This window comes from Montipora foliosa, chromosome 7, assembly GCF_036669935.1.
Source record: "Montipora foliosa isolate CH-2021 chromosome 7, ASM3666993v2, whole genome shotgun sequence".
Classification (NCBI taxonomy): Eukaryota; Metazoa; Cnidaria; class Anthozoa; order Scleractinia; family Acroporidae; genus Montipora; species Montipora foliosa.
This window is the reverse complement of record NC_090875.1, coordinates 29,309,027-29,319,026: the sequence shown is the minus strand read 5'-3', so window position 1 is coordinate 29,319,026 and position 10,000 is coordinate 29,309,027. Positions and strand designations below refer to the sequence as shown.

General features: G+C 40.6%; 1 protein-coding gene across 1 annotated transcript in view; it reads left to right on the top strand.

Moving 5' to 3' along the window:
• Nucleotides 1-642: 642 nt before the first annotated feature.
• The window catches only part of LOC138010064 (fibronectin type III domain-containing protein-like), a 20,309-nt gene continuing 10,951 nt past the window's right edge, over nt 643-10,000 (top strand). The window contains exons 1-8 of the mRNA XM_068857028.1: nt 643-850; nt 2,061-2,199; nt 2,393-2,523; nt 4,385-4,666; nt 5,878-6,159; nt 7,717-8,031; nt 8,494-8,506; nt 9,634-9,826. Coding sequence (XP_068713129.1) covers nt 760-850; nt 2,061-2,199; nt 2,393-2,523; nt 4,385-4,666; nt 5,878-6,159; nt 7,717-8,031; nt 8,494-8,506; nt 9,634-9,826 — 1,446 coding nt within the window. The 5' untranslated portion in view covers nt 643-759. The remainder of the gene's footprint in view (nt 851-2,060; nt 2,200-2,392; nt 2,524-4,384; nt 4,667-5,877; nt 6,160-7,716; nt 8,032-8,493; nt 8,507-9,633; nt 9,827-10,000) is intronic.

Genomic DNA, 10,000 nt, shown 5'->3' with positions numbered 1-10,000 from the left:
GTGAATGATCGAGGGAATGGATCGTGGTTCAACCACATCACAATTTTGCTCCATATTTCTGAATTGAAACAAAATTCCTGACGAGAAAAAAAATATTTTTTATCGTTTTATTTATTTTAGCAAAAGTTTTGGCAAAATGCCGATTACTAACCCTTTTATTTTAACGGTGAAAGCTGGTCGCAAATTGGCGATATCGCAAAGGGAAAAAAATCAGTTGTAAATACGACTAGTACTGTATTGGTCGCAATTTCGAATCCTGATTTACCATAAGCATGTAAATGCATTGGACGGGCCTAATTATTAGTTCTATAAATTGTTTAAATTTCTGCATAATCCGGTGTAATTTCCGCATAATCAACGCATGTTTACGCATAATATCAGCGTGTAATATGGCCGAAAATTTCCGCATAATCTTTAAATTTTTTCCGCATCCTATCAGAAGCCCTGTAGTAATAATAATAATATTTATAATAATAACACCAATAATAATTATTAATACCAACTTTATTCAGTGGAAAGGAGGTGGAATTGAAAGCATGGTCGATAACCAGTAAGCCACCCTGGTTTCCCCTTCCACCCTGACTCCTCCATTAATAATGTGTTTAAGACGTTTTGATGCAAAATCCTTTCTTTCACAGACCATTCCCAAGAATAACCTGGAAAAAAAATGGGAAGGAACTTCAAGATGGGGTAGATTTCTTTGAAATTGCAAGTCAATTGAAAGGACGGCTCCTGAAGATCACAAAGGTGGATGAGAATATGCACGAAGATAATTATACCTGCCAAGCCAGCAATAATCAAACCATAGGAACTGGTCCACAAGAAGTTACTATAGATCTTCAGGTGGAAGGTAAGCTCTTAAAGTGCACCTAATACCTCAAAGTATTTTCTTTTGCAAAAGTGAGATGTCTAACATACATTTTACAAGTACTTTTGCTCCACTACATTTTACTTTTAATAGGCCCAATTAGGTACGAGAGAGTAACAAAGCTGGCATTCATTTGTCCCATGGCTGAGCTAGTATGGGGTATGGGTCTATTCCTTCAGTGACGCCAAGAACTAAAAAAAATTTACATTGCCAAAGTTCTTACAAAACTTTAATGCAAAGTAGTTCATGACATCATGAAAGGAATAGGCCCCATGCCTCTCACTGCCTCGGCCATGAAACAAGTTATGATTACTAACATCTTTCTCTTACGTACCTTGTGAGGCACATTAAAAAGTAAAATTTTGCTGGAGACATGGGTAAATATATGATTAATTTTGATATACAGCTGTGTGATGATTAACGTTTGCTTAAGTAAAATGTCACACGATCATTGATTGCGGGCACACTAAATATTATTTTTTTGCACCATCAGCTCTACTCAAATCAAAACTGCGTTGCTAGGACAAGTTGCAAAATTGTTGAGACAATTTCATTAAAAAACAATTTTTCTAGCTTCCAATACTGATCGCGGTATCTCGAATTTTATCCTCTCCCACTTCCTCTCCCCTCTCCCCCTTTCAATGTTGACTGTTTAAGTTTTAAACATTTTTTTGTCTTGCTAGCAACACTGATAAGAGGTGGGGGGGGGGAGGGGGGGGCTGCAGTGTGAGAGATACTAGGTACATTGATAACGCCCCAAGAAGGTGAAGTGTCTCCACTATTTTTGCAACTTGTTGTAGCGCTGTCAGCTCTATGCAAATGCCGACTGCATTGCCATGAAAACAGATATCTTTTGCACTGTCATCTCCATGACAGGTGACATGCTAATCACGCTGTTTGTCAACATTGGGGGACGTGATTGTTACAAATACCTTTCAACACTAAAATCACGCTCCCTCTCAATAATTAAACATAAATTGTCTCTCTATGTCTCTCACCGGTAAGAGGGCTTCAATTTTTTTCCCTCTCTGGCATGTTAAAATCTTATGGTAAAATAATGTAAATTTATTTAATTAATAATTATTGGTCCTCATCAGGAACCCGTCAGTTACAGTATTAGTAATTATCATTATTTTATTGAATTATTTATTTAGTAATTATTTTATTATCCTTCAACCATGCTTTTTCCCAGTTGCTCCAAGATGGAATGTTGAACCACCTAGATTGCAAACATTTAACATATCAACAAATGGCAACTTGAGCTGTGACGTGTATGCAGAGCCTGAACCACAAATTAAATGGTTCAGAGATGGAGTTGAATTAGTGGCAAGGTTAGTTAAAGTCAATTTGAGATTAATTAGTTTCTCCTTGCACCGTATCTTCATGAGTGACCTTGAGTTTGAAAATGTGGTGAATAGTGCGCAATCTTTATTGGCAGATGGCCATTAACTTGGATTTCTGGACTTAAGTGTTCGTCTCTGCCAATTCATGTATGATTAACCCCATCTTTTGTACCTTTCACAGTTCAAAGGTACGACAGGAGAATACCGACCTACTTTTCAGTGATCTTACATTGAACGAGTCCGGCATTTACCAATGTGTAGCTGAAAACAAACATGGCATGATAGTCTCGTCGACTTATGTTACAGTGTTAGGTGAGTTAAATGTAGTTTGTACATCGTATTGTGAACGTTTACCAGTAAAGATAGTTTTTGTTTGCTGCATACTGGCAAGTCCAAAACACAGGTCACAGGTTTCCAGTCACAGGTCATTGTAATTTGCCAATACAGAAAGAAACCTTAACCCATTGACTCTTGGGGGTTCCCCATTGACGAGTAAAATTGTCTGGCATTAGACAGAGTAAAATGCTAAGTCTGGCCGGTTTAAGCCAGTTTGGACGTCAAAGGGTTAACGTTCATTAAAGCTAACCTTTGGTCTATTTTTTTAAAAATAGCTTTAATGAATTGAATGTTCAGGTTTGTTTCTGTGTTGGTAAAACAGAGACCTGTGACTTATGTTTTGTGCCCGCCCGCTGCATAGTACTGGCTTGAAATCGCTGTTGAAAAGCCATGTGATTTCATTCCCATGAGACCATGCAAGCTGCGAGAGTGTGCCTCTATGTTCAATAAAAATTAAATGTTGCGTTAATAAATTCTGAATGTCTCAGTGACCGACCTAATTTAACCTTGCGAACGATTGCTGACCGAAACGTAAAGGTTGGTTTGTGTTTTTTTTTTTTTTGTTTGTTTTCTTTTGGCTTGATAACACTTAAGATCTAGAGATGTAATATTGTAATTCTCTCGAACGAAAGGCTTCACTCGAAACGTCAGCTTTCGAATTTCTTTATAATTAATATTACGGTGGTCAATTCACCATACCAACTCAATTGATAACCCATTTCTGTGTTATGATAATATAATCTTACTATAATCTGGGCACTTTCCATTTGACAGAACTGACCGGCCAGACCGGTCATTTGGAGGGAATAACTCAACATTTCGCCTTAAATTCAAATGAACACACTTCGAGGATGATACGTGTATATCCTTCTCCAGGGGAATGCAAGAGATTATCATGCAAGTGTTTCTTCAAATTGTTGCATTTTCTTTGAAACCTGGCGGGTCTGGCCTGCCAGTTCTGACAAAAGGAAAGAGCCCTTAGTAATAATCTTAACAGTAATGTTACCTTACTAACCTCGTTTTCTTGGGTCGCACTATAAGTTACGCATCGAATTTTTTTCCAGCGTTCTTTGTGCTTGACATCAACAATAAAATGAACCAGAAAAATGCGATCCTTAACTTAGTGTACAGCCCCTTGCAACTTGATTAGAAAGCCTATGTAATCTAAAGGACAGATGCGCAGAATTCAGCATAGGAGAAGGGAAAGCACAGTTGTTAGAGCACTCGGGTGCTTACCATTTAGCCGAATAATCCGGATGGAATGATTGTTGCATAAAGGTAAGCGATTTTCCGAATTTAATGACCAACCGGATGAGAATGGCTCTTACCATTTACTACACAGCATTCCATCCCGCATATTCTACTCGATCTTGTGAGAAAGGGCCTGGAAACGGAAGGTTCTCGCAAATGGTAAGAGCATTTCGCGAATTCCATTCCGAACGGAAAAAGAGGACTACCTCTGGAGGTTGTCCACAATTTCCGAAAAGATTTTCCGGAAAATTGCCTTTCCATTTGACCTCAAACCGAAATTTCCGGATTTTTTGGCTAAATGGTAAGCACCCCTCGCGTCTCAACAATGTGGCGTGGGTTCGATTCCCAGACTCGGGGTCATATGTGGGTTGAGTTTGTTGGTTCTCTACTCTGCACCGAGAGTTTTTTTCTCCGGGGGTAATTCCGTTTTCCCCTCTCCTTAAAAAAAAACATTTGATTTTATTTAAGTTAATGTAAGGTAGGTATCTGCGCCAGCTAATATTGCAATTTTTTTCCCATAAATAGTTGATGAAAGAGTAACTATGATTTACCTAATTGTGACTAACAGAGCTTGAATGACTTTTAGCCATCAAACCATCGTTTCAAAAGAATGGTTTTGGTCCATTTTACCTGTTTCAAGAAAGTGAAGGACGATTGAAATGCGACCCCGAAGCTGCTCCGAGACTAACCATATTCAAGTGGTACAAGAACGATAACGAAATCACGCCTGGTGTGACTTACCAGATCGAAAACGACGGCACCTTGGTGATTAGCAACGTTAACCGTAGCCGAGATGAGGGCAGATATGCCTGCTATGCGGAGAATTTCCTGGGACATGCGACGGAAAATAGCCGTGCGACTGTTTTCGGTAAGCAGATGGTTGGATGACGCGAAGTACGTCAACTTCGTTGCCAGGGAATGAGGTTGAGGATGGGTTTCTTCAACACATTCTCCACCTTGAATTAACGATCATCGTTAATTCGTAATTTGTTCTGAATTTTACTATTATCGTTAATTTAGAAGACTGAAAGCTTGATATGGATCATGGAAATGTTTACACATTTTTTTAAAAGATAAACCAAGTGTACACTGAGTGTATGGAAACAGGATTCGCACCTGTGAATGTTCATCAACCCGTCACCGAACCACTTGACCGCCACACCACGAGCTGCTCAGGGACAATATTTTAAACACTATTTGATAATGCTATATTATCACTCGGTAACAAACAGTGTTAAACACTGCAAAAGTTCGGTTGCCAAATTTCACGACAAAGCTAAACATTTTAAATCAATGAAAGCTTAGACCTAAATTATTAATCCGGCTTATAGGCCTAATTACTCTTCAGCAACGATATTCTATGGTAGACTCAAATAAATGTTTCTTTGAAAGCACGGTGTCTTGATCTTCAGTGTTGAAGCGAAAATCCGAATCCGAGTTTTTAAACCTAAAGAGGGTTTTTGCGTTTCTTCACTAAATCCAAAAATGGTTTTGGAATCGGAAATATCCCCAGTCGGTGTGGATTCTTTTAAACAAATCTGAATCCGGATTGATCCAAATGAATAGTATCATCGAGTACTGTAAAGGTGACAGCTTCTATTTTTTTTTTTTTTTAAGTGAGAGCAGAAGGATGTAGTAATTTGCCGGTATTCTTTGTTTTTTTCCTCCAAAATTTTGCATAAGCATTGTTTCCAGTTTCTCTTTGGGTCATGGTAAGTCCAAAGAGAATAAAAACAATGCTTTTGCAAAATTTTGGAGGGACAAATATAGAGTATTACGGCATTTTTAATACTGGCTAATTCGCTGTCTCCTTGGAGATCTCGAATGCACCTTTCAAAATTTTTGTTAGTATAAGTTAGTATATTTTGTGGCATTCAACGTTTTTTCCTGACTAAAACGAACCGTTTTTACTACGATATGTTCTCTGTAGCCTCTATCTTTGAAGCTGTTATCCAACTCACGTTTTTCGTCCCGTCTCGTCCCGATTTTGAACGTATTACTCGCAGCGTTTCTCGGAATTCTGGGGTTCAAATCTCGAGCTGAAAAACGGCAATAACAGTTTAAAACCTTTGGTTTCAGAAAAGACGCGGATAATACTTGCACCAAAAGACAGGAATGTTACTGAAGGAAGCAGGGTGGACTTGCGCTGTGAGGCTCAAGTGGACGACCGGTTGGAATTGCATTACCTTTGGAAGAGAGATGATGCTATTATCGAGTACAACCAGAGGGTCACGTGGGATCGGAATGTATTGACCATTGCGGACTTAACAGTCGAAGACGCTGGGATTTACACCTGTTTGGCATATACTCCAGCCCCAAAGGGATCTGAAGACTCTGCCTCGGCTACTATTGATATCGCAGGTAAGATTCGGGTTAAAATAGAGAAAAGAGACGGGAGGTGGGTTAACTCGCATAGGTGGGGTCAAAAAATAACTCGGGTTTACGTGTAATCTTACCAACCCGGTGTCGCGGGTGAAGTGAAGTGAAGTCAAGTCAAGTTATTAGTCTCTCCCCTCGGGGCTTTTCAAGACTAATTTACAATGCTTTATGTGGGGCTTAAGCTTGTTGCGCAGTTTACAATTAATTTTAGGAAGTGAAAGATGCCCCCGTCCAGATTAGGTCAGAGCACAACACTGGGGACTACGTACCCTACTCTTATCGTCTCATCTTAACGTCCCATATTATTCATGGGAAACAAAAAGGGCTTAGCCGGTTCCAGGCTCCCAGATAGAAGGGAAAGAAAAAAAAAATGCGTGCGAATAATGAGTGGGGGCTTGGGTCGACCCAAGCCCAAGCCCCCACTCGCTTTTCCCACGCAGTTGTTTTCGTTTTCCTGACTATCTGGGAGCCTGGAACAGGCTAACAAGGGTTATGAGACGGGACCTCTGGTTTACAGTCCTTATCCGAGAAGACTTGTAAGTCTAACAAATGCGGATGTAATTACAAAGGCAGCACTTTCTCCTCAGATATTATAAGACCCTGAGTGTTGGTCCGGCTGGAGTCGAACTCACGACCTCCCGCGTGACAGCCAACTGAACCACCGGTGCGTGGTTACCTTTCTCGAGGCTGCTGCGTGGTCGATAAGTACGTAAACAGGCAAAATGGCGCGTGATGGATGCATTTTGGCGGTTAATGCTCTTCTACTCTCACTTTTCAGCGCTGTGGCTTCTTACTATCACTTTTAATGCTGCAACGCCTCCGCCAAAGGCAGTATATTGTGACACGAGTTGCATGGGGGTGCACGGACGGCACAGTGGTGAGAGCACGCGCCTCCCACCAGTGCGACACCGGTTTCGATTCCCGCCGACTTCACATTTTATTGAAACCCTTGGTTTTTGTTAATAATGTTAAGTTGATTAACTGCAATCGTCAGGATAGGACAAGTGTTCTTGTCATTTGTAGCTGTTCTTATTAGAGCGAGTTTCAATCGAGTGTCGTAAAACCAAAACCAAAGTAACTACTTTGGCCAATCAAAAAGGAAGGAGACAATCCAGTAAACCAATCAAAAGTCGAATTAATTACACGTATCAGACACAAAGCGCGGGAAAATGTGCACGCGCAAGCCACGTTCACGGAGAAGCTTCGCGTTAAATAACTAGTTCTCGTTTTTGGCAAAGCCAGTTTTTCCTCAGAGTTTCTCGGGCTGAAATTAGAGTAATACTGAGTGAAAAGACGTTGAAGGTAATCTGGTTTTGGTTTCACTTCTGATTGCTTGAAAAATTGGCACAAGAACTTTGAACTAATCCCTGAGTGAAGCAATGCAAAACCAAAGAAATTCGCTAATTACTTTCGACACTCAATTGAAAACCACCCTATCGTCGCGTCTGATTTAATAAAGATAAAGTCGAGCTTTAAAGTACACTGCGTTGTAATTGTGTTTGATAACTTTCACCATTTTTCTTTCCTTCTGTTTTTTAGGTGCCCCATATCCACCATACAATCTAAAATTATCTTCCGACTGCCAAAACCGAAACACAACACTGACCTGGGTAACGGGCGAATCGAATCAAGCCCCGATTACTCATTTTTTGGTCGAGCGAAAATCGACCCACCCTGATCATGACGACTTCTGGCAAGTCATTGCAAGTGTTACCAAGCCTAACGCCACTTCATATGCGCTGGTGAAAATGGCCGGAGACGCGGACCTGGCCTTCCGGGTTAGAGCTGTCAATGGATTTGGATCAAGTCGTCCTAGTAAACCCACGAGCTCGGTGTGCCGAACAGGCGCTGCAGGTATGCAAATTTGTGCGCAATTTTGATGAAATATCTAGGTCGGTGCCTACCAAATCAAAGGTATTTTTGCCCCGATTTATGATTATACAGGAAATGTAGATCTTAAAAAGTGTGTTATTGAAATCCCAAAAGAAAATTTGGAGTAACCACGCATTTTTCAAAGATAATTCATGAGCAATATTTGTAAAAGGCTTTAAAATACAAAGCAATGTATGGCGTTCTTAATTAAATTGAAGCTTAATTATCTCTCCGTGGTTACCCCCAATTTTCTTTTTGGATACCAAGAGTACTTAAACGAAGATCTACGTCCTCTGCATAGTTGTAAGCCGCGCAAAAATACCCCTTGTATTAGTAAGCATTACCGGTAGGAAGGCCAAGTATCTCGAGATGCGCAGAACGTATGCGTAATAGCAATAGTAGGCACTGTCCTTAATTAATTTGTTTATGTATTGTTGTTCGCAGGGAGCAGGGGCAGGTATTGCGCGAGGCCTGGGTTCCATACCTCCCTCTGTGTTCCCCAAGCGACCGACGAATGCCGTTCAATGATCCAAGATTACTACTAGTTTTTTATAATATGGGTGACGGTGCCGGTCACACTGCCAGCAGACCCTTTTTTAACTCGACGACAAAAAAAAAAATGGACTCTGCAGAAATGGTGTGAAGTCTTTGTTGAGTATGCGCAAGCCGTTGCCTGGAGACAGTTTCAAACCCAAGCCAAGTCTCGATCGCACTCTTAGACGCCATATTGATTTTCGTACTAAAGGCTCGATATTGATCTTCGCCTTGTCAAAAATATGATGCGCGCGTTGCCTAAACTGGTTTAACCGGAGTGTCTAGCCCAGAACTTGACACGATTTGACAACAAGTTTACAACAAGTTTATTTGTACCACACGTAAATAGGGATACACGAATTAAGTAATGGACTTAAGAAAGGTACAATGCCCCCTAGAAAATAACTAAGAAGCTAATCTAGGTAGGAGGCAGGATAAATAATTTTACGTCTAAAGGACCTCTCTAGCTTGCCCTCTGGTGAGTTTTAGAGAGGCTCTGCTCGCAGGGTGGGTGCTCGTTAGCTTGACCAACGATTTTAAAGGCCCCTGAAAGCGAGCGAATATGGTCGCAGAAATCTTTCTCTCTGGATCAGGACGAGTCTTACAGTGCGGAAAGCACGAAACAATTTTTTTCGAAAATAGGACCAAAAGTCTTGTTTCTTTGAGAAGCTGTTAAACATCTATAGTTCAAGAATTTATCAAAAATCAAACAGGTTTCTTTGATGTTCGGCAAAATCGAGTTTCATCCTGTCGTTTTCCGTTTACGCGTTATAAAATCTCTCGATCTTTAAAGGCCCTGGTCGTCATTAATGACGCTGGCATAAGCAAGAGAAACATGCACATAGTCAGGAACTACGGAATCCGGAGCTACTTACCACCCTTTGCTGAGACAAAACGACAATTGTTTGGGCTTTTCTTGTCGTGTTTAGTCAGGACATGGCTTCAGACTGCACACGTTAAAGAAAACTGACTCAATTAATTCACGTACTTATTGCACGTGTGTACTGGGCTTGCTATTCACGTGCGCCTTCTTAAACAACTACCACGAATATGGCGGAATCAAGTGCAAGAAAGAAGAAAAATAAGCGCAAATGCTCTGAGCATAGAACCAATTGCCAATTTGTTTTCTGTAGCCAAATATCAATCATCTGTTTATGTTGCCTTTTTCATAGCTCCCGACAAATGGCCTGACAACTTTAGGGGAATCCCCGGCAAGGCTGAACAGCTTGACATCGAATGGACTGTAAGAACCTCAAAAAATAAACGTCTGTTTTGGTCCTTCCTTGACACACAAATTCCGCAAGATTCACTTCCCATCTATACTTGTGCGATTTAAAAATTCTCTGTTTTGGAAACGAGGCAAATATTTTTCATCCACATCAGCGTTTTAGAATCGTTTTCACAGGTCCAACCTAAA